Consider the following 25,361-nt stretch of genomic DNA (forward strand, 5'->3'; position numbering starts at 1 on the left):
GCTTTTGGGATACTTCATAAAAAACGACATATAAGTTCACAATAAAATTCCCTATTCAAGCTCCCTCTGGCTTAAATAACCATCGCTAACACCTTTATTACCCCCTATTAACAAACAATCTACTAGTCGAGTGGCCGTTTAGAATTTTGAAGGTTATCCTCAATTGGGAAAGTACCTTGTATGGGTACTTTATCAGGGAAGGAAAAAAATTACTTGTTGAGCTAATGCCTATTGAAATCGAGTACTCTCCCTTTTCGGTGTGACATCTCGACATGAAGCAACCATGCGCAAAGTGAATGTTTATGCGGGTGTTTATTGAACTATCGTCTAAGCGTTGTTAAACATGCTGTAAACAAACAAACACCCTGTAAACAAACATTCTTGACATGAATATTACATGAATTAAATCAACCTTTTCGGTGTGGCATCTCGACATGAAGCAACCATGCGCAAAGTGAATGTTCATGCGGGTGTTTAACTGTTTATTGAACTATCGTCTAAGCGTTGTTAAACACGCTGTAAACAAACAAACACCATTCTTGACATGAATATTACATGAATTAAATCAACCTTTGAAGGTAAATCGGTTATTGTTGAATTGTTTGCAATTCAGAAATTATGTTACTCGTGTCCTTAACCGCTCGATACGCGGTAACTGTAGGATATCTAATAAATCTAACTTCTAAGATCATGACGAAATCTTTACCTCTTTTGATGATTTATTGGATTCACACACGAGAGACCCACATAATATCATAAATATAAACAGTTCTATTGAAATCATATTTAATGTGATACTTTCGTAAGTGTTTCATTGCAAATAAATTAATAAAACCACAATAACGTTCGCAGGGTACACTTTCAGTCATCAAGAGGCTGCCATTATTGTTGTTGTTTTGAAAGTGTATTGTAGCCAGATGGCAAATAAAATGTTTGCAGATAATTGGTCAATACTTTGTACTTTCCTTTTGAATAACATAAAAATAAATTCGATTGAGTTGTTTTTAATGAAAAAAGATAAACATAGAATTATAGAGAATTTCTTTAAAATAAAACAATAATCGAAGAGGTTTTAATATTTATATAAAACGTAAAAGTTATTCATTGGTCGTCATTATTCGCTGCACATGCAAGAAAATGAAACAGGAAGTAGATTGCGTCAACAATAACTTCGATAATGATGGAACATCTTTGATGAACATTTTTAACACGAGTAAATGCCATAAAATACTTTGCACTCTTAGAGTGAGCATTATAAGGGTCCATACAATAACCGAAAACCACCGAAAACCACCGAAAAGCACTCAATTTCTCTCTATATATTTGCAATATATCGTTTCTAGTGTGTGTTAACGAGTTTAATTAGTAATAAATGGTTATATGATTGTATGTTTATACTACATTGTGCCCAAAATGGTAAATATCGGCAATTACCGACCGAAAAACACTTCATGTGAAGACCGAAAAGCACTCAATTTCTCGCTATATATATGAATATTTGCGTTTCTATTGTGTGTAAACGGATTAAATTAGTTATAAATGGTTATATTTCATGCATATTTATACTGCCTTGGGTTTATTATGAGGTATTAATGCCCAAAATTGGATAAATATCGGCAATATACCGACCGAAAAGCACTTCATGTGAAGACCGAAAAGCACTCAATTTCTCGCTATATATATGAATATTTGCGTTTCTATTGTGTGTAAACGGATTAAATTAGTTATAAATGGTTATATTTCATGCATATTTATACTGCCTTGGGTTTATTATGAGGTATTAATGCCCAAAATTCGATTAATATCGGCAATATACCGACCGAAAAGCACTTCTATCTTATATATATGTGACTACTTGCTAATTTTTTGGAGAAATGAAAGATTCAAATGTGTCGTATTGATATTGTATCCATGTATCATGTGTATTCAGTGACATGCGAAAATAGATCTTATTTCTTAATTTCCACCTTCACACTTATTAGCGCCGTCTTTAATTAACTCAGTAAATTAATTAATTTAATAAAAAAGTGCAACGGTGAGGTGGATCAATTCGCGTTGTTAATTGTTAGTACACACCACTTCAGCAATAAATGAAATCAGTTATTTTGGCTGTAAATCCGATATTTCCAGTACAGTAGCCATGTTCCTGTGTATTGAGATGATAAGATAAGATTACCACAGCAGGTTGCTAATACACAGTGTAGACTGAAATGAAAACAGTTATTTTGGCTGTAAATCCAATTCCAGTACAGTAGCCATGTTCCTGTGGATTGAACTGATAAGATCATCACAGCAGGTTGCTAATACACAGTGTAGACTTCCCCTGTTTTATTATAGTAATTGTTATTTACCTGCTTGGAATTAATGGTGTATTCATTCGGGTCTGATGGCGTTACAATTTCATGAAACAATGGATTTATTGGCGTGATGGAACATGATTTATAAATCAAGCTGACAGAATAGTATCAGCTTTTAATTATGTGTAATTTAATACGCATCTCCCCCGTAACTCAACGTTCAATGGCACGCGCACTTAACAAAATTATAAAATATCATGTGCATCATTATTTTTCTTTTTTATAAATTATGTACAAATATTATATGTTATACATGTTGTTTTGTGTTTTTTTTACTCAACCAGAAAGAAGTAATATAACATTGTTATATATAAATCTCGTTAATTTTGCAAAATTCTACATTAAATAAAGAAATATCTTTGTTTTAAAGTGTGCGTGCTTGATTTATTTATATAAAATAACAGTTTTTTTCTAATACACTCGGAATTTGACATTCAATTTGATGCATTCCACATTTTTTTAAAGCGGCCAATTCTGCGCTCGGCCGCTGATGGTGTATTGTTATATATATAATTCTGATAAGAAACAGTAGCACACAACAGGAGTTTGGTTGATAAAAAGAACTGATGTATTTATTGAAAGTGAATAACAAAACCAACTAAAAATGTTTTGAAAATATAAATTTGCCCAGAATAGTTGTATAAAATTATTCATCTAGTGGCCAAGTGCATTAATCCCGATCGCTGTTGGGTATTTTATTGTTTAGTAACACCTTAATACAATCATTTTTAAACTGATAACGGAAATAAAGAAATATCTTTTTTTTTTAAGTATACGTGCTTGAATTAATGTTACATCTTTCATTGGAGATACATTGCGGCAGAGTTCTAGTTCGCAGCGTAATCAAGCTCCGTGTAATCGGTATCCTACAATAAATAAGTTTTTAATTATGTGTAATTTAATTCGCAACTCTTGTTTAACTCAACGTTCAATGGCACGCGCGCTTCACAAAATTTTAAAACATCACATGTTATTGTTAAGTGTACATGCTTGATATATTCATAAAATAGCAGTTTTTTAAAAAACAATCGGACTTTAACCTTTAATTTGATGCAAATGAAAAGAAGAACTGATGTATTTATTTAACGTGAATAACATTATGAACTAAAAATGTTTTGAATTAATGTTAATGCAAAAATAAATCTATAACATTATACCGCTGTTGGGTATTTTACTGTTAGTAACGCTCGATTGGTCATTGTCGGCTCGGGTAAAACTTACATGTAAATCATGTTGATGCAGTTTTTCTTAACACAAATATTATATATCTAGCGAGAAATTGAGTGCTTTTCGGTCTTCACATGAAGTGCTTTTTCGGTCGGTATATTGCCGATATTTATCCTATTTTGGGCATTAATACCTCATAATTAACACAAGGTAGTATCAATATGCATGAAATATAACCATTTATAACTAATTTAATCCGTTTACACACAATAGGAACGCAAATATTATATATATAGCGAGAAATTGAGTGCTTTTCGGTCTTCACATGTAGTGCTTTTCGGTCGGTATATTGCCGATATTAATCCAATTTTGGGCATCAATACCTCATAATAAACACAAGGTAGTATAAATATGCATGAAATATTACCATTTATAACTAATTTAAACCGTTAACACACAATGGCAACGCAAATATTATATATATATAGCGATAAATTGAGTGCTTTTCGGTCTTCACATGAAGTGCTTTTCGGTCGGTATATTGCCGATATTTATCCAATTTTGGGCATTAATACCTCATAATAAACCCAAGGCAGTATAAATATGCATGAAATATAACAATTTATAACTAATTTAATCCGTTTACACACAATAGAAACGCAAATATTCATATATATAGCGAGAAAAAGAGTGCTTTTCGGTCTTCACATGAAGTGCTTTTCGGTCGGTAATTGCCGATATTTACCATTTTGGGCACAATGTAGTATAAACATACAATCATATAACCATTTATTACTAATTAAACTCGTTAACACACACTAGAAACGATATATTGCATATATATATAGAGAGAAATTGAGTGCTTTTCGGTGCTTTTCGGTGCTATTCGGTGCTTTTCGGTGCTTTTTGGTTATTGTATGGACCGGCATTATAATGTTGCTTCATTTAAGGCAGTTGCCATATCAAATTTTGTTGATGAATTATGGAGTATTGATCACAAATCGTTATCAATGTTGTTTATCTTACATGTATTATGATATGTTGTAATGTGACCTAAATAAACCACAAGAGGGTATTACCAATGTTATGCTTTTAAAAGCTCTGTTCAGAGTTAACACAGTCACTGAAAGTTCTCTCAAAACGATTATCAATTTAAATAAATAACTTCATGTTGAATAGAGAATACCCAATAATTTGATTTATTCTATACACAGGTAGTCAACAAGTAGGATCGCGCTAATCTCAAAGAATAATACATTTTCAACATAAACTAAAGTAAGAAACAATCAACTTAGTTGTATTTTGAAGTTTATATCCTTAAAACTTATTCTCCACACACATATGCATGTCAAAGTAAGATTCCAGGGCCCTCACACTACTTTGGGGGAAGGGGTCCGCAGCCCTTAGGAGGGGGAATTTTCGCGGTGTTTCCCTTTTTGGGGGATTTTTTTTACTTACTCTCTCATTATTACATTTGTACATGTTTGCACTATATTCATTGCATTTTTCATAATTTAGTATGTTTGAAAGATTAAATTGAAATAAAATTGAGATATAATAATCATGAGACACATCTTTCTATTACAAAAAAAAAATAATAAAAAAAAAAAAAAAAAAAATTTTTAATTTTATTTTAGGGGGAATTTTTCCCCCCAAAAGGGGAAAAAAATATACTTTTCAGGTGGGGGACTGCCACCGAAATTCGGCGGCAGATTTGATAGATTGAGGGCCCTGGATTCCTTGTTATTATTTAATCCAAAATAAACACACACATGCTTCATAGCGTCTTTGAATGTACCTATAATTGCCAGAAATGACATCTTCTAAGACTTATTTTCAATAAAATCCAAAACTGGGTTTTTGTTACAAAAAATAGACTTGCAACAGTCTGACAATTGTTCATAACTTGTTTCTTGATGTTTGATAAGTTTTTTAACATTAAATAATCATTCATTACGGGAAACTTTAATATTTGAACATATTTATAGTTTTAATAGAGATTTGTTTTATTCTTCCGGTTCTTTGCAATAAGGACAGTAAAACACATCTCTCTTTCTCACTAATTTAACTGGTATGCAGTAACCTATAAGCACTTGTGAGGGCACTGAGTGAAAAAAACTTCAATTTTTCTTCACAGGTTTTTTGTGCCTGATGTAAAAAATGAAAAAAACATGAGTCTTCAACTTAAACAATAGGAGCATGTTTCAGAAAAAAACATTCAGAAAGATGGTTTGGCCTGACTACGAAATATAACGGTAACTTGCTCCTGAACTTCATGGAGAATTGTAAGCCGAGAAGACAATAAAAGTTACAAGTATTCAACATGGATTTTTTTAAAACACTTTCTTTTAAGGAATAATAAAAATAAGCTTTTATTGATTAAATATTTGTTTTAATCTCATTTTGTAGAGTTTGACAGTTTTCTTCTGTGGGAATATTTTTTGTACAGCACTGTGGCGTTGAATCTCACATGTGCGCATACAAGTAAATCTAGTGTGATCAAAACACAAATTTTGAATAGGGCACACCAAGGCTTACGTTGATTTTGAGATGCACTGGTAAAATTGGTACAATAATTATACCCTTCAGCACAAAACTGGCTTGGGTAGGGGTATCATCATGGTAATAATATTGAATAATCAGGGGTCTAGCTAGGCTCAAAATTTTGGGAGAAGTCACTTCTCCCTAAAGTGAAATAGGGAGAATTGGTAACATTTTTGGGAGAAATGGTACATTTGCGTCATAAATCTTAGTTTTACGTATATTTTGCAGCAACTTAATGGATAAGTGGTTTCTGTTCAGCTTTCAATCAACTCTTCACTTGTTTTATACAATAAGACATGTTAAGTGTATAAAACTGACATTTTTCTTATTTCTCATTGATTGTTGATTATGATTGTACTTTTAATTATTTTTTCTCCTGAACAGGTTATTAAATAAACTTCAATAGTAACAAGCCAGTAATGTTCAGAATCTTTTTACTTCCTTGTTAATTTTAAGCAATTCAACATACAATCAAATTTATACTTTGTTACAAATATTTGTTTTAAATTTAAATTCATTTAAAATCTCATTTTATAGCAGAGATTCCAAATCTGACCTGTAAATGGGCCCCATATCTATTGCCAGTGCTAAGTAACATCTTCCCATTTGATCATTCCTTAGTACTGTTTTAATGGGCCATTTAATATTGCTGAATCATAGTTATTGGTAGCCAGCAGAAGGCAATTAATCAAGGCATCATCTATTAACAATTTCAAGAAGTGTTATAGCTCCAGACTGTTCTTTTGAATGTTCAACTTTGCATGACCTGTAAATGGGGCAACTTATGGCTGAGAATCCTCCTGTGTCCAATTCTCCACATCAAATTGATTTTAATCGGTCAATGTCTGGCACAAAGTAAATCATTAAAAGGAGGAGAAATCACTTCGCCTTCATGAAATTAATGTGCGAAATGAAGATTAATTGGGCGAAGAAATCGCCCACTCGCGAGACCCCTGATAATATTGAATACAGTAGATTTAGTTGTCACTGTGCAGTCTCTTTCAAACATGGCCGGATCAACCGACATGTCCTGTAAAAGTTTGTAAGGTCCGGCCTGTTATTCCAAATTACAGGACCGATTGTCCGCCGGTAAAAAAATGAGAAAGAATCAATTGGTTTGTCTAGGATTGTTTTCACCTCTTGAAGTTTTATGCGTCACCAAAATAGCCATAACAACTCAATATCCGTCCTGTGGTTTTCCGTACCATTCACACTGACGGAATAGTCCAAGATCACCTGATTGGTCCATTTTTGTGCATTATTGTTATCTTTCAAATGCAGGTCAGGAAGTCCAAATCCATGATGGCCATGTCGCTTTTAAGTGATACAAATATCAATTTTTATGTCCCCCACTATAGTAGTGGGGGACATATTGTTTTTGCCCTGTCTGTCTGTTGGTCTGTCTGTCTGTTTGCGCCAACTTTAACATTTTGCAATAACTTTTGCTATATTGAAGATAGCAACTTCATATTTGGCATGCATGTGTATCTCATGAAGCTGCACATTTTGAGTGGTGAAAGGTCAAGGTCAAGGTCATCCTTCAAGGTCAGAGGTCAAATATATGTGGCCAAAATTGCTCATTTTATGAATACTTTTGCAATATTGAAGATAGCAACTTGATATTTGGCATGCATGTGTATCTCATGGAGCTGCACATTTTGAGTGGTGAAAGGTCAAGGTCATCCTTCAAGGTCAGAGGTCAAATATATGTGGCCCAAATCGCTTATTTTATAAATACTTTTGCAATATTGAAGATAGCAACTTGATATTTGGCATGCATGTGCATCTCATGGAGCTGCACATTTTGAGTGGTGAAAGGTCGAGGTCAAGGTCATCCTTGAAGGTCAGAGGTCAAATATATGTGGCCCAAATCGCTTATTTTATGAATACTTTTGCAATATTGAAGATAGCAACTTGATATTTGGCATGCATGTGTATCTCATGGAGCTGCACATTTTGAGTGGTGAAAGGTCAAGGTCATCCTTCACAAGGTCAAGGTCATCCTACAAGGTCAAACATCATATAGGGGGACATTGTGTTTCACAAACGCATCTTGTTGTGTTTGGAAGCACACTGATAATTATATCCGGCCATAGGCGGAGGGATATTGTTTTGGCGTTGTCCGTCCGTCCTTTCATCTTTCCATCCGTCCGGAGCCATATCTTGGAAGTGCTTTGGCGGATTTCACTAAAACTTGGTATGAGTATATATATATATGGATAAGAGGATGATGCACGCCAAATGGCATTGTACACCACCTGTTAATAACAGAGTTATGGCCCTTTTTATCTTGAAAAAATGCTTTTTTGAGTGTCAAATATAACACTTTTGTGTCCAGAAGCATATTGGCGGGGGATATCAATTCAATCAATTTGCTTGTTTATCATTATTTTCACCATCAATTGCACCTTCATGATCTTTACTGTCAATCTCCAGGCTTGGAAAGGCTTGTCGTCATTTATCTAGGCTGTGGTTGGTTGCTTTTCATACTCCTATCTTACATGCGCACTCAGACTCTTCAATAATCACCTGCATTCAATATTGGAACTCTGACCTGTTCCTGAGATAAATGCTTTTAAGATCTTAATGTACTGAGAGCAATTAGATTGATTCATGAGTATCTGAATATTTATGCCCCCCTTTGAAGAAGAGGGGGTATATTGTTTTGCTCATGTCGGTCCGTCGGTATGTCGGTCAGTCCGTCCACCAGATGGTTTCCGGATGATAACTAAAAAACGCTTAGGCCTAGTTACTGTAAACTCATATATGTGTTCAAGAAAATATGTTTAAACTAAGCACGTAAGCAAAAACAGTCTCATGTTTGAAACAATTCTTAATAAACTTCAAGTTCACATGCATGACCTTAACAAATCTTGATAGTATTTTCAATTTATAGCATTAAATCATTAAACTTTTGATATGCATGTTAAACAAAATACATTTACTAATACTTCTTATTTATACTATTTACTGATTCATCAATACTTTGTCCCCAGCGATGAAACTTATTATGCTCTCCTTCGAAGAAGAGGTGTATATTGTTTTGCACATGTCAGTCCGTCCGTCCGTCCACCAGATGGATGTTCGTCCGTCCGTCCACCAGATGGTTTCCGGATGATAACTCAAGAACGCTTAGGCCTAGGATCATGAAACTTCATAGGTACATTGATCATGACTGGCAGATGACCCTTATAGACTTTCAGGTCACTAGGTCAAAGGTCAAGGTCACAGTGACTCAAAATAGTAAAATGGTTTCCAGATGATAACTCAAGAACCCTTAGGCCTAGGATCATGACACTTAATAGGTACATTGATCATGACTGGCAGATGACCCCTATTGATTTTCAGGTCACTAGGTCAAAGGTTAAGGTCACAGTGACTCGAAATAGTAAAATGGTGTCCGGATGATAACTCAAGAATGGTTAGGCCTAGGATCATGAAACTTCATAGGTACATTGATCATGACTGGCCAATAACCCTATTGATTTTCAGGTCACTAGGTCAAAGGTTAAGGTCACAGTGACTTGAAACAGTAAAATGGTTTCCGGATGATTACTCAAGAGCGCTTAGGCCTAGGATCATGAAACTTCATAGGTACCTTGATCATCACTGGCAGATGACCCCATTGATTCTCAGGTCACTAGGTCAAAGGTCAAGGTCACAGTGACTTGAAATAGTTAAATAGTTTCCGGATGATAACTCAAGAAGGCTTTGGCCTAGGATCATGAAACTTCATTGGTACATTGATCATGAACAGCAGATGACCCCTATTGATTTTCAGGTCACTAGGTCAAAGGTCAAGGTCACAGTCACTTAAAACAGTAAAATGGTTTCCGGATGATAACTCAAGAACACTTAGGCCTAGGATCATGAAACTTCATAGGTACATTGATCATGACTGGCAGATGACCCCTATTGATTTTCAGGTCACTAGGTCAAAGGTCAAGGTCACAGTGACTCGAAATAGTAAAATGGTTTCCGGATGATATATCAAGAACACTTAGGCCTAGGATCATGAAACTTCATTGGTACATTGATCATGACTGGCAGATGACCCCTATTGATTTTCAGGTCACTAGGTCAAAGGTCAAGGTCACAGTGACTCGAAATATTAAAATGGTTTTCGGATGATAACTCAAGAATGCTTACGCCTAGGATCATGAAACTTCATAGGTACATTGATCATGACTGGCAAATGACCCCTATTGATTTTCAGGTCACTAGGTCAAAGGTCAAGGTAACAGTGACTCGAAACAGTAAAATGGTTTCCTGATGATAACTTAAGAATAATTAGGCCTAGGATCTTGAAACTTCATAGGTACATTGATAATGACCCCCTATTGATTTTCAGGTCACTAGGTTAAAGGACAAGGTCACAGTGACAAAAAACATATTCACACAATGGCTGCCACTCCAACTGACAGCCGTAGGGGGGCATGCATGTTTTACAAACAGCCCTTGTTTAAATATTAAAATTTCTGTAGCCCATTGATCCTGTAAAAACAAAGAAGATGTGCTGCATTTGTTCCCATTTTACAAGACCTACTGTCCTGTAAAAATTGGCCTAGTTTGGCTCGATTGGTCATTGTCTGATCGGGTACTACTTAAATGTACCCAATAGGGTACTACTTAAATGTACCCGATGTCGTAAAACGGGCTAAGGATGCAAAACCAAATTCTCGTTGAACAAAGCCTGCCTAAATATGCTTCATGATTAATTTGAAAATATTAGCAGTCAACAACAAATTTAGCATCAGAATTCACGGGTACGTTTCAATATATTTTGAGTACCTTGGGTACATTTAAGTAAACTTAAGAGTACCCTTGGCACATTTAAGCAGTACCAGAGCCGACAATTACCAATCGAGCGCTAGTTTGGATTTGACTGCACTGTGAATGATATTGGATAATACCAGCATCTTTGTTTCACATGTCTGTTCATAACATTTTAAAACATTGTTGTATTTTTTATAATAGAAGTTCGTTTTTAATGCTGTTCAATACATGATGAAACAGATATTACATGTTAAAAATATGAATATTTTTCATAAAGTACAATTTAGTTAAGTTTATGAAATGAACATAACACAAATAAAATAGGTGAAACAAACAAAAAACTTCAGTATTAATATACAACTACACTTAACTTATTTTGAGCTTTTATATAATGTAGTCTCTGCCCATACATTTAGATTGTTAATGTCAACTTATGCTAAATTATAATAAGTAATTATAAATATTTACTAAGTAACAGGTTTTAGCAATGAAACTGATGTTGTGCAAACTAGTGGTGTATTGTGTTGTTTTTGAAGAATATTAACAATATAATGAGAAATAAACAAAAACATTTGATGATTTTGATAAATTTTATAATGAGTTTTCTACTTTGTTAAGGGTCTGGTTGTCAATTGTATTGTCAACAACACAGATTGCTAATTTTACCCACTTACTATCAGATCCAAAACTGTGACAATCAAAGTGACAGATGGCTAACAAATAAGTTTTGAGCTTTTCACATTTTATTTTATAATTAACTTTATGTACTATTAAAATAATAAGTTTTAAGCAAGTTTTATAGAATAAGTTACCAATTTTGTGTTCTTTATATCCATTCACCTTAATAATGATTCAGCACATAAACAGGCTTGTGTAATAAGTATGCATTACAGTAATTGAGGTTCATATTTTTATTAAGTTATATTACATGGTAGTTTTTACTTAAATACTAATTATATTTTGTGTGTGCGAGTGTTTACACAAACCATTCTGGATTTAGTTTTTAAAATTAACCCTTTAGAAAACATCAATTGACTGCAGGTACTGGTTAGCAGTTAGTTGTTAATTTTGAACAAAGGATTAACAATGACAGACAACAAAATGTCTGGTATTTGTTATACATAACTGACTGGTGACATCTTGTCAGTCAGCTGATGTTAAGTCACATGCTGCTCACACACTGCACTGCTTGTCCATGTTTTAGAGCAATAGTCTTGTATCTGAAATAGAACTGATATATAGATACAGCATTGTTGCTAATGTCTGGTTGTGCATGACAATTTCGTGTACATGCCTGCAAAAATGCAAAAATTTCCTCTTTTATCACCTGCTTTATAAAATTAAAATTAAGTGTTAGATGGAATGTTATATATGCTCTATCAGCATACATTTGTATATAATAATATAAAAATTGTCTTAGAGCATCGTAGTATAAATCTATGCATAGGATTTTTTTAAATCTTTAAAGTCTTTTTGGGTTTGTGGAGGTATTTAGTAATGAATACCGGTACTCTGTTATTGTCATACTTGTCAATTCTCTCTTATCAAATATAATCAGTTTTGTTATTATGTAAGATGACAACATATTTATTGGGTGTTGCTGTGTTTTTTCAGATGGAAGACAACAAAGATGCAACTATTGACCCAGAAAATGGACTGTGAAGAAATGCATACAATCATAAAAAGCACCAGCAACACATGCCTGGTTGTGGTAGCATATGGTGAAATAAACGGGAAAGTTGTTTCAGTTTAGATCACAGTTTTCTTTAATACAACAAAAATGAATAACATAGACTTAACACATCAACAACATAGATAAATATATCAGTAAAATATAAAAACGAAAACTTGATAAAAAAATTTCCATTATTTTTTATGAAAATATGGCTACAAGTGGAAGTTTCAAGAAAGGGGAAGGGGCACCGGTCCGTCCCCCACCTCCAAAAGTGGGAGGTATGATGAGCTTCAGCTTCAAGGCATTAGAGGAGGAGGAAGATGATGAACTCTCTATGGTGACCAGAATGTCAGATAGAGGGAAGGGGGAGGGCAAGGTGGGTGAGCCTAAAGAGAAGAGGGAGGATATTGACAGAGCCAGGACACAGTCCAAATCTCCAGAACCATTGGTGCAGAGTAAAGAAGCAGTGCTTTCTAGCTCTCCGTCATCTATGAAAAGTCATTACTCTTTTGAAAAATTAATGGACATAAAGGAAAAACTTGTGAAAAAGACTGATAGTTTGTCAGAGTCATTTAGAAATAAAGATAAAACAGGAGTTGGTCCCAAAGATTTATATGCTTCACAAAGTGTGCAAAAAAGTATCCCTGAGAGTGGACAGAAAAGTAAGCCTGAAGAGACAGTGAGAAATGATGAACTTCATGCAGTAGATAGCAAACAAACAGAAAAAGATGTTAAAACAAATACTAAGTTTATTTCATATGAAAAGGAATGGACAGTCGATGTGCAAAACAAAGCTGAGGAATTAGAAACTACTGAGGAATATTTTGATCCAACTTATGAAGATTTTTCTGGTTTGCCACAGGTAGATTTGTTAAGAAAACGCAAAGCAGAACCAAATCTGAGGAATATTAAACCAGAAGTACCTTCTAGTCCAGTTGCCATGTCAAAATTTAGTCCCCAGACAGTAGAAAAGGATAATATTGTGGAAAAAGAAATGCAATCAGCAAGCAAGATACATTTTGAAACAGGTTTAAGTGAATCAAGTAAACAGGTAGGAACGGTGCAAATCAGAAACACAAACATTCCAGTTAAGAAAATTTCCATCTCTGCAGTGGTGCTTTTGTTATGTGTGATTCTGCCACTCCCTTCCTTCCTAAGTGGACTGATCACTGGTACCCTGCTGGCGTCTGTAGGCTGGTTTTTGTTCCTGTGGATTACAGAACCGGCCAAGCCAAGGGAGCCTATCCTGGAGGACCCACCACTTGAAGAGTTACCTCCCATGTTAATGCCAGAAATTAGGGAGCCAAAGGCAGATGAAAGTTTCTATAAGGTATTTTAAACATTTTTCCATTGGTAAACACATTTTATAAAGTGGTCGGTATATCAAAAGTGTGCAAAAAACTTAGAATAATTACAGTAAAGCAAACATCTATAATCTGCAACCAAGGATCATTATTTGGCATACTAATTTACCAAGAAAAATAAGGATAAGTGTTTACCTGTTCAGGTAATGAATTTGAAGTAATTGTCAATGCTTTCTTTTCAAAATGATTTTTTGGCATCTAGTCAGAAGCCTTATGACTCCAGTCACATCTAACAAGGAGATTCTTTTCTATTTTTTAGGGCTGGATGAATGAGCTTGGAGAGTATAATCCCGCGACATACTCCATCAACCAGACCCACTCCATCTACATTGACTTGGAGAGAAGCACACTGCGGCTCAGGCGGCCCAAGGTGAATGTTCTTAAACGAGCCATGTGGGATGAGCCCAGCCACAACCCACAGTTCATCCATCAGAGACATTTTGATATCGAAGGAAGCAAGGTGTTCCTCGTTCCAGCAGGTTTAGTAAAGAAACGTTTGTGGAGCAAAAAGTATCCAATTTGTATTGCCATTGGTAAAACCAATCATCGACAGAATGCTAGGTCAGATTCTGCACCACAGTCTCCTGTGAGTTCTACATTGGTTCCAGGCATGAAAATGAGTACCAGCCACAGTTCTGATTCTGTTAATGGATTTGAAGTTGTGAATGAAACAGCATGTGACTCGTTTGTTCTGTACTTGTTTGCTCGAACCTGTCAGGAGAAGGAACAGTGGTTCAGACGTTTTTTGGCTGCTGCGAAAGGATCTCCTCTGAAAAACAATGTGCTTGAAATCAAGAATTTGGTAGAAACATTCAATATGAAACATACAAGAAATAGTAGCACAGATAGTCTTAAATTTGGTAATCGCCAATCATCATCAGATTCCTTGTCATCTATTTCGTCCAATGTCACTGGAGAACAGGTTCCAGGTAGTTTTGATCTCAATGCTTTTGTGATATACATGACACGTCTCATGCCGCGCACCACAGCAAGCAGTGTCCCATCCAGCCCTACTCACAGTGTCAGCGGAAAAGACAAAGAGCCTTTATCACGAGAGAAGGGTTCACCTGCCCCAGGAAGTGGTGGCTCCAAGAGTATTGTGTGTGATCCAGCATTACTTCCCTTGAATGCAGTCATTGGGCGATGCTTCTATGACTTTCTAGGTGACAAATATTGGGCAGAGAAAGTCAAAGACAAGCTACAAAAGAAGCTGTCAAAAATCCATGTAAGTGTCTGAAGATAGCTGCTTTGAATTAGTATTAGTTAAATTGCTTATTATGAAATGATTAAAATGAGTAAGTCATAATGTTATAATTATTCATAATAAAACAATTTACAATCAAAAGCAAAATAATTATTATCCCCCGCCAAAGGCGGACAGATATAGAATTGGCGTTTTCCGTTAGTCTGTCACAAAACTAGTTACGGGCTATTAAAAACTATTTATCAGAAACTATTTAAAATATTAACACGAAATTATCATGGATGTGTAGATATCAATAAGGAAAAGTGCCATGCACAAAAGCCATAACCCTACACTTTCTTAAATAAGAGTTATTTCCATTTGTTGTTTTGTATGATGTAACTTTTCAAGTCTTTATCTCGGTTACAATACAAGATTTCAACATGAAACTTCATGGTTGTGTAGAAATCAATAGGAAGAACTGCTATGTACAAGAACCATAACCCTACTTTTTCTTACATAAGAGTTATTGCCCTGTGTTTTTGTTTTGTTTTATGTATGGTTTCAAGGCTATTTCTCAGATATGATACAAGATTTCAACATGAAACTTCATGGGTGTTTAGATATCAAAGATAAGAATTGCCTTGCACAAAAACCATAAACCTGCACTTACTTAAGTAAGAGGTATTACGCTTTGTAGTATTCTGTATGATCTAAGATTTCCACATGAAACCTCATGGGTGTATAGATATCAATGAGGAGAATTGAAATGCATTCAAACAATTAACTGTTTTTTAGGATTATACAGTGTATGAAGATATTTGCACCCATCCATAAACACGATTTATTTGGTGGGGGATATCAATTCACTATATTAGGTTGTTAATCACTTGTTAGATTAATGTAAACCATTGAAAGAGAACATATCATCTAATGACTATTATGATCATTTTACAATACTGTTAAGCAGTACGACTCAGCATGCATACATTGTTATCTACAGATTCCATACTTTATTGAGGACCTGAAGATAAGTGAAATCTGTCTTGGGAGGGAAGTGCCGGTGATACGACGTGCTGCCAAGCCTTACCTAGACGAGAATGGTTTCTGGGTTGACCTTGACATCACCTACAGTGGCAAGTTCAAGATGACGATTGAGACCAAAGTGAACCTTCTGAGACTGAAGCAGCCTCCACCTGCACCAAAACCAGTGGTAGAGAAACAGGACAAGTATGCAGCAATCATTTTAACTTATTATTAGAGTATGTGGGCACTTAGTGCTCATGGGCAGCTTTGAAGGTACAATGATGTCCGACATCCGTCAGTACTTCAATTGTTTGTGACTTCAAACAATTCCTCCTGAACCATTTGAAAGATTTTAACCAAAACTAAACTGGAATGATGCTTGGGTTACTTTTTTTGAAAGTGTTTTTTATTGTTGTGGTCTATTGAATAAACAAGGTTACCCTAGCTGTATATAGATTTTAAAATAAAAACTAAAAATTCTTTTCTAAACAGTCAGGAGTTTAATATTTGATGTATAATATCTTCTAGCGTTCCTCCACAAAGTTTGTTAAAATTATACCCCTGGGGTTGACTTCTGTTTATATAGCAAAAGAACTTTTATTTTTCCTGTAAAATGTGAAAGCCATGTGGTGTAATTTTTGGTATATAACATTGCATGGTGGTCCTCTACTGGAGTTTTTGATATCATGCTCCTGGGGTCAAAATTGGCCCTGTAATTCACTTGAAACGCTTATATGTTATAGAGAAATTCAAAATATCTCCTGTAACACTGCAATGCCAAAGGTTTGGTTTTTGGCATATACAGTAGCATAGCATGGTGGTTCCATAAAAATATGTCTAAGTGTGAACAATTCAGTTGTTTGCTCAACACATAAACATTAACAACTGGTCAAGGGTGATGGTTTAGTCTTTTTAAGCCATGCTATTGGCTAAGAAAACTTACCTGTCTTCACCACAAACCAAGTATTCTCATTGTATGATGCAGGTCAGCAGTGACGAACAGTGATGAAGAAGACAGTGCAGAATCCTCCACAGATGAAGACGAGGAGACGGCCAGTGTGAACGAGGAAGGGTGTGTAGCTCTAAAATGTACTTTAGTTTGCAGAGTACAATTACAGGTATTTTATTCCTGCTTATTCACATGATTAAGCATATTCAAAAACCACTGTTTTTACTGTATGTCCGTTATCAAAACATTTAATCAGGTGACTGATTGAGATTCTTACATCATCAAAAAACACTTTTTGCACCATGGCTGTTATGAATACAGTGATTTATTTATTATACAGTTTTTATATTAGGCTTATTAGGCAGTGTGTGTTTAATGATTACATGTATGTTGTTCATTGTAGCCAATCAGGAGGCACTGGTAAGAAGCTACTGAAGTACATCAACAAGATAACCAGCTCAAAGTACTTCCAGTCAGCCACGGAGTACAAGTTCATCAAGAAGGCGATGACCGAGGTGTCCAACACTCGCCTCATTCTCACCGTGGAGCTACAGAAGCTGAGTGGAACCTTGGCACTCAACATACCCTGCCCACCCTCAGACAGGCTCTGGTGAGTCCATGCAAAACACTGTCAGCCTTGTTGCTGTTGCCTTGTGTCTGACCTAGGAAATGCTTAGTCATGTTTGTATAGCTGCAGTGATAAAGCCATGACTGAGTTGATTTTGATTTTAGTTTTCATATTTCCTGTAGTTTAATGTTGCAATTTAATGCATATATACTTGTAGAGGAGAAATAAATGCGTGTACTTCATTAAAATTAAACATATTTATGAAAATACCTATACAGTGTTTACAAACTTTTCTTTACATTTGTCATTTCAATCTTGGCTGGGGATTTCCTATGACCCTTTCACACTCAAATACGTATTTTGACAAATGTATAGTCTGTTAGAAAGTTTAATTAAAGTTAAACCTTTCTTAGAAGATTCAAGTTTTTAAATCTTCATTTCCAACCCTTAGATACTGATGACTAGCAAACAGCATAAAACCTGAACAGACTGCGAGTTACTGGCAGGCTGCTGTGGTTTTATGCTCTTTGAATATAGCCATTTTCACTTTGCTTCTGAGTGGGAAAGGGTTAGCAAGTGTGCATATGCACAAATTTAACACATGTGAGGCTTGCTATGGGTCCTGCATTTCCATTTACGTAATAACTCCATATTATTTTCAGTTAATCCCCATACCGTGTTTCTCTTTTTGACAAAAACAAATTACAACTAGGAGAGTTGCACAGTCTTTAGATGTCACTTTTTACTGTTAATTATTTCCAGGTATGGTTTCCGTGGTAACCCCCAGCTCTGGCTGGTAGCAAAACCTAAAGTGGGTGAGCGAGAGGTCACCATGACTCATATCACAGATTGGATAGAGAAGAAACTGGCCTTGGAGTTCCAGGTAACATTATATTGAAATGTTTGGAACTTTTTATAACTTTTGTATAAAACCTAAATTTTAGATGATACATGTTTAGTATGTTTGAAATAAGTTTGTTTTATGTGTTTGCATATTAAAATTTAAGCATAATTTATTCTATAATTTTGATAATCTAGGTGGAGTGTTTTAGTAGTATGAAACTGTCACAATAAATGTTTATGCTTTACCTGTTGTTCTGAATAAATGTTTTATAATGTTTATTCTTTGATACTTTTGAATTTTTATGGTAAAATGTCAATGCTTAATGATCATTACATGTATCATTTTTAGCTCATCTATTTTTTGAAAAAAAAATTATGAGCTATTGTCATCACCTTGGCGTCGGCGTCTGCGTCGACGTTGGCATCGGCGTCCGGTTAAGTTTTGCGTTTAGGTCCACTTTTCTCAGAAAGTATCAATGCTATTGCATTCAAACTTGGTACACTGACTTACTATCATGAGGGGACTGGGCAGGCAAAGTTAGATAACTCTGGCTTGCATTTTGACAGAATAATGTGCCCTTTTTATACTTAGAAAATTGAAAATTTGGTTAAGTTTTGCGTTTAGGTCCACTTTTCTCAGAAAGTATCAATGCTATTGCATTCAAACTTGGTACACTTACTTACTATCATGAGGGGACTGGGCAGGCAAAGTTAGATAACTCTGGCGTGCATTTTGACATAATTATGTGCCCTTTTTATACTTAGAAAATTTAAAATTTTGGTAAAGTTTTGTGTTTAGGTCCATTTTATTCCTTAAGTATCAAGCTATTGCTTTCAATACTTGCAACACTTACTAACTATCATAAGGGGACTGTGCAGGCAAAGTAATGTAACTCTGACTGGCATTTTGACAGAATAATGTGCCCTTTTTATACTTAGAAAATTGAAAATTTGGTTAAGTTTTGTGTTTAGGTCCACTTTACTTTGAATATATGGTTAAATTTTGTGTTTCGATCCACTTTACTTCTTAAGTATCAAGGCTATTGCTTTCAAACTTCAAATACTTCATGATATCATGAGGTTACTGTACCTGGCAAGTTGAATTTTACCTTGACCTTTGAATGACCTTGACTCTCAAGGTCAAATTATTAAATTTTGCTAAATTGCCATAACTTCTTTATTTATGATTAGATTTGATTGATACTTTGACAAAACTACTCTTACCCTGAAATACCACAATAGACTCCACCCAAACCATCGTATGTGCCCTCCCCCCCCACCCCCCTCCCTCCCCCCCTTATTTTTATTTATTATTTTTATTTTTTTAAGATCATCTCACAAATGACCACCACAACCCTCACACTATAACCCCCCCAACCACCCCAATTTCTTTTTTGAAACGGTTAAAAAACACAAATATTTATTTTTATTATTTTATGTTTGAAAATACCGTCCAACCATCGCACCCAAGAATCCCCCCCACCCCCCCCCGCCCCCCTCCCCCCACCCGAATCCCCCCCCTAATGTTTTTTTTTTTTTTTTAAGATCATCTCACAAATTACCACACCCTCACACTATACCCCCCCCCCCCCACCCCACCCCCCCAATTTTTTATTTTTTTTGAAACGGTTAAAAAACACAAATATTTATTTTTATTATTTTATGTTTGAGATAACGTTCAAACCATCGCACCCAAGAATCCCCCCCCCCCCACTCCCCCCCACCCCCCCCACCCCGAATTTTTTTTTTTTTTTTTCGCATTTTTGGAAGATAATGTAATAAATTCCACACCCCCACACTATACACCCCTCTTCACTCCACCCCTCCCTCCTTTGTGATTGAAAATGAGAGTCTCTTCACCTTTAAAAAGAAAATAGATGAGCGGGTCTGCACCCGCAAGGCGGGTGCTCTTGTTTATACTGTGACATAGTTAGCTTATCTTAGAAAACACATGTTTATCCAATGTTTTTTGCCTCATTGGGGCTATTCCTGGCCATTGTAAGAAAAGGTATCTGGTAAAAAAAATAATAACAAAAAAGCTCAGATTGGTATTTTCTACCAACAAATATTGACACATATATTTTGTATTGGCCTTTCTAAAACATTTGTTTTGTACATTCATTAAACAGTGAAAATCAAGCAAGTATCAAATTCCAATGAGACTCTCTTGTATGTTTACAACATAATTTTTATGTGCTTAAGGTTTTTATTGTAATTATTCCACACCTGCATTTTTAGCTCACCTGAGCACAACATGTTCATGTTGAGCTTTTGTGATTGCCTTTTGTCCGTTGTCCGTCTTGCGGCATCAACATTTGCCTTGTTAACTCTCTAGATGCCTCATTTATTGTCCAATCTTCATGAAATTTAGTCAGAAGGTTGGTCTCAATAATATCTTGGATGAGTTCGAAAATGGGTACATTTGCTTGAAAAACATGGCTGCCAAGGGGCGGGGCATTTTTCCTTATATTGCTATATATGGCTATAGTAACATCTTGTTAACACTAGAGGCCAAATGTATTGTCCAATCTTCATGAAACTTGGTCAGAAGATTCATCCCAATATCTTGGACGGAGTTCCAAAATGATGTCGTTTGGTTGAAAAACATGGCCGCCAGGGGGCGGGGCATTTTCCTTATATGGCTATAGTAAAACCTTGTTAACACTCTAGAGGCCACATTTATTTTCTGATCTTCATGAAACTTGCTAACAAGATTTGTCCCAATGATATCTGGGATGAGTTCAAAAATGGTAACATTTGCTTGAAAAACATGGCTGCCAAGGGGCAGGGCATTTTTCCTCATATGGCTATAGTAAAATCTTGTTAACACTCTAGAGGCCACATTTATTGTTCAATCTTCATGAAACTTAGTCAGAAGATTCATCCCAATAATATCTTGGACAAGTTCTAAAATGATGCCGGTTGGATGAAAAACATGGCCGCCAAGGGGCGGGGCATTTTTCCTTATGTGGCTATAGTAAAACCTTGTTAACACTCTAGAGGCCACATTTACTTTCCGATCTTCATGAAACTTGGTCAGAAGATTTGTCCCAATGATATCTTGGATGAGTTTGAAAATGGTAACCTTTGTTTGAAAAACATGGCTGCCAAGGGGCGGGGCATTTTTTTCCTTATATGGCTATAGTGAAATCTTGTTAACACTCTAGAGGCCACATTTATTGTCCAATCTTCATGAAATATGGTCAGAAGATTTGTCTTATTGATGTCTTGGATGAGTTCGAAAATGGTTACATTTGCTTGAAAAACATGGCTGCCAAGGGGCGGGGCATTTTTCCTTATATGGCTATACATTTAGTATATGGCTGTTGTAAAATCTTGTTAACACTCTAGAGGCCACATTTATAGTCCGATCTTCATGAAACTCAGTCAGAAGATTCATCCCAATAATATCTTGGACGAGTTTAAAAATGATGCCAGTTGGTTGAAAAACATGGCCACCACGTGGCAGGGAATTTTTCCTTATATGGCTATAGTAAAACCTTGTTAACACTCTAGAGGTCACATTTATTTTCCGATAATCATGAAACTTGGCCAGAAGATTTGTCCCAATGGTATCTTGGATAAGCTCAAAAATGGTTTTGGTTGCTTTAAAAACATGGCCACCAGGGGTGGGCATTTTCCTTATATGGCTATATGGCTTTAGTAAAACCTTGTTAACACTCTAGAGGCCACATTTATTGTCCAATCTTCATGAAATTTTGTCAGAAGATTGGTCTCAATGATGTCTTGGATGAGTTCGAAAATAATTATGTTTGCTTGAAAAACATGGCTTCCAAGGGGCGGGGCATTTTTTCTTATATGGCTAAAGTAAAATCTTGTTAACACTCTAGAGGCCACATTACTGTCCGATCTTCATGAAACTTGGTCAGAAGATTCATCCCAATAATATCTTGGAAGAAGAGTTCAAAAATGATGCCGGTTTGTTGAAAAACATGGCTGCCAGGGGGCGGGGCATTTTTCCTTATATGGCTATAGTTAAATAATATCTTGGATGAGTTTGAAAATGGTTTTGGTTGCTTTAAAAACATGGCCACCAGGGGCGGGGCATTTTTCCTTATATGGCTATATATGGCTTTAGTTTAACCTTGTTAACACTCAAGAGGCCACATTTATTGTCCAATCTTCATGAAATTTAGTCAGAAGATTGGTCCCAATGATATCTTGGACGAGTTCGAAAATAATTTTGTTTGCTTGAAAAACATGGCTGCCAAGGGGCGGGGCATTTTTCCTTATATGGCTATAGTAAAATCTTGTTTACACTTTAGAGGCCACATTTACTGTCTGATCTTCATGAAACTTGGTCAGAAGATTCATTCCGACAAAATCTTGGACGAGTTTTAAAATGATGCCAGTTGGTCGAAAAACATGGCTGCCAGGGGGCAGGGCATTTCTCCTTATATGGCTATAGTAAAACTTCGTTAACACTCTAGAGGCCACATTTATTTTCTGATCTTCATGAAACTTGGTCAGAAGATTTGTCCCATATCTTGTTTTCTCAGGTGAGCGTCTTTGGGCCTTTCAGGCCCTCTTGTTTAAGGATATGGAAACCGTTTCTACATTAGTAAGGGTACCTTCTTATCCATTGCAGCACGTATTTGTGATGCCCAACATGGATGACTTGGTGGTTCCCATCCTGTCAGCAGGCCCCGAGGTGGAGGAACACACCGCCATGCCTCAGCCTGCGCAGGGATCTGAGGTCTAACCCTTTCCATACTCATTGAAGGAATGGATCTCATGTTTAACCCTCTTCCTTGAGGGATCAGAACTCTGCATTCATGGATCAGAAGTCAAGCCCACTTTGCTTGAGGTTTAAACCTATATACATGAAGAGATCCAACGTATTAACTCCTCATTTTTAGAGACCAGTGATGTAACTCCATTAAAATTGAACTATAGCTGATTTTTGTTTTGTGTTTTTGCAAATAAATATAAATACAAGGCAACTCTTGTCACCCTAGGCTGGTGTAAAAAAAAAAATCATCTACTGTAAATGGTATTGAAATATTTTTTTTAAAGTTCAGTACTGAAGTGAATTAAAGCATGATAATTTTTACGAATCCATGCTTCTTATTCATTGCATGTGTCATGGTGCAAACACAAGCAAAGCTCTGACTTATTTCATATTTAAGTGAAGAGCACTAAAGACTGGAGACTCCATGTGAATAGTTGTCCTGTTTTCTTTGTAACATTTTATTCTCCTATTTATTTAAATTCCACTGCTAATAATACTTACCGGTAAGTTTTTTTATTTCCTTCATACGATATACCATGTATATTATATAAGTTTATTTTCATTGTTGTTGTGTTGTTTACTGCTATAGTTTCCTGTTTTTCATTCATTGTTTTTGGCTTTTTTCGTGTCTAACTAATTGAAGCTTTGTTTTACTGTGACAGTTCACTAATACACATGTGCTGGAGTGAAGAAATGTCCAACTTTCACATCATTTTCACACTCTGACTTTATACTTGACAACTTCCGTACCCAAATAGGGACATTTATCTAGTCTGGATGTAAAATATCAGATGTAAGATTTCCAAACACAAGGTGTGCCACTGATTTTACTTCAAAATGACACGTGTGGAGAGGTGAGACCTGATTTGGAATGTCAGTTTTCTTTCTTTAGCTTGACTATTCGTTTAATAGTCCAAGCTGTTCTACTCACCCAAATGTCAGCTGTTTGTCTTTGTACTTCTCTGGTTAAGGTAAAAGTGGAATATCTCCTCCTCATTTTTTCTACGACAGACATTCAATTGTATGGTTTGGGTGTTTTATGTGAGGCCATAGACGAAGTTCCATAACTCTAACTTGCAATTTAGCGGAATAAGGCTGCTTTTTTTTAATTGATGAAGGTAAATGTGCAATATCTCCATAGCGCTGTTACTACTGCTCATATCCAATTCATACACATGTTCAGGGTCATTGTGTTAGGCCCCTGACCAAGCTCCATGACCAGCAATTTAGGATTATTATTCCTGTTTTTTATGCAGTACATTGGTTAATGTTAAAATGCAACATATTATTGTTTCTACTACAAGTATTATGTTGAAACTTCACTCAAATGTTAGGGTTATTTTCTTGGCTCAAATGCCAAGGTCTTTTCTGTGCTCACTGACCACAGGTGGTTAGAGTGTGGTTATGATATTAATTAGTGAAAACATCATTTTAATGATAAGTAATCCAATTATAACGAAAAATCAACTGTTCTGGAAAAAAATCACTATCAAATATATATATATTTATAGGTATTCAACACAAAATCACTCGAAAATGGGCTTTGAACAGCCATAACTTCATCAATTGTGCAGTGATTTTCACGAACTCTGTCTTATTCAACGCATAAATGAATTTCCTTTCTGGAAATGTACACTTGCAAGATTTTTACAAATGCTGGGTCAAATTTTAAGAAATGACATGATACACAACTCGTGTGACCTAGTCAACTTCATATATTTCTTTGTGGTTATAATATAAGGTGACTTACCATAGACAAACATTATACCAATAATATCAAAGGGGAAGAATACTGGTAGTCATGTGCCGTCTTGTGACAGCTCTTGTGGATGTTTACTATTTTGTATTACTATTTTTATGCCCCCCTTCGAAGAAGAGGGGGTATATTGCTTTGCTCATGTCGGTCGGTCGGTCTGTCGGTCTGTCCGTCCACCAGGTGGTTGTCAGACGATAACTCAAGAACGCTTGGGCCTAGGATCATGAAACTTCATAGGTACATTGATCATGACTCGCAGATGACCCCTATTGATTTTGAGGTCACTAGGTCAAAGGTCAAGGTCACGGTGACCCGAAATAGTAAAATGGTTTTTGAATGATAACTCAAGAACGCATACGCCTAGGATCATGAAACTTCATGGGTTGATTGATCATGATTT

The 25,361-nt window shown here is 35.7% G+C and overlaps 2 protein-coding genes across 4 annotated transcripts in view; one reads left to right on the top strand and one right to left on the bottom strand.

Annotated features, from left to right (window-relative positions):
- The window catches only part of LOC127866242 (serine/threonine-protein kinase/endoribonuclease IRE1-like), a 45,821-nt gene extending 44,910 nt beyond the window's left edge, over positions 1-911 (bottom strand). The window contains exon 1 of the mRNA XM_052406660.1: positions 707-911. Coding sequence (XP_052262620.1) covers positions 707-784 — 78 coding nt within the window. The 5' untranslated portion in view covers positions 785-911. The remainder of the gene's footprint in view (positions 1-706) is intronic.
- A 205-nt stretch (positions 912-1,116) lies between these two features.
- LOC127866244 (testis-expressed protein 2-like) lies at positions 1,117-24,531 on the top strand. 3 transcript variants are annotated; one of them, XM_052406669.1, is made up of 9 exons: positions 1,141-1,213; positions 4,739-4,799; positions 12,459-13,849; positions 14,143-15,108; positions 16,070-16,296; positions 17,078-17,164; positions 17,445-17,651; positions 18,372-18,492; positions 23,062-24,531. In XM_052406669.1, exons 3-9 carry the CDS (start codon positions 12,728-12,730, stop codon positions 23,173-23,175), a joined length of 2,844 nt encoding a protein of 947 aa, XP_052262629.1. In that variant the 5' UTR covers positions 1,141-1,213; positions 4,739-4,799; positions 12,459-12,727; the 3' UTR covers positions 23,176-24,531. The 3 variants fall into 3 exon arrangements, with proteins under 3 accessions (XP_052262630.1, XP_052262629.1, XP_052262631.1); XM_052406670.1 differs by lacking the exon at positions 4,739-4,799 and having other exon boundaries at positions 1,117-1,213; XM_052406671.1 differs by lacking the exon at positions 4,739-4,799 and having other exon boundaries at positions 1,147-1,245.
- Positions 24,532-25,361: the final 830 nt, after the last annotated feature.

This window comes from Dreissena polymorpha, chromosome 2 (genome assembly GCF_020536995.1).
Source record: "Dreissena polymorpha isolate Duluth1 chromosome 2, UMN_Dpol_1.0, whole genome shotgun sequence".
Classification (NCBI taxonomy): Eukaryota; Metazoa; Mollusca; class Bivalvia; order Myida; family Dreissenidae; genus Dreissena; species Dreissena polymorpha.

Excerpts from the sequence above, each read along its gene's own strand:
- LOC127866244 (XM_052406670.1), top strand. The coding sequence starts at position 12,728 with ATGGCTACAAGTGGAAGTTTCAAGAAAGGGGAAGGGGCACCGGTCCGT. Across the intron at positions 15,109-16,069 it reads AGAAGCTGTCAAAAATCCAT|ATTCCATACTTTATTGAGGA; the intron begins GTAAGTGTCTGA and ends TGTTATCTACAG. Across the intron at positions 17,165-17,444 it reads GCCAGTGTGAACGAGGAAGG|CCAATCAGGAGGCACTGGTA; the intron begins GTGTGTAGCTCT and ends TGTTCATTGTAG.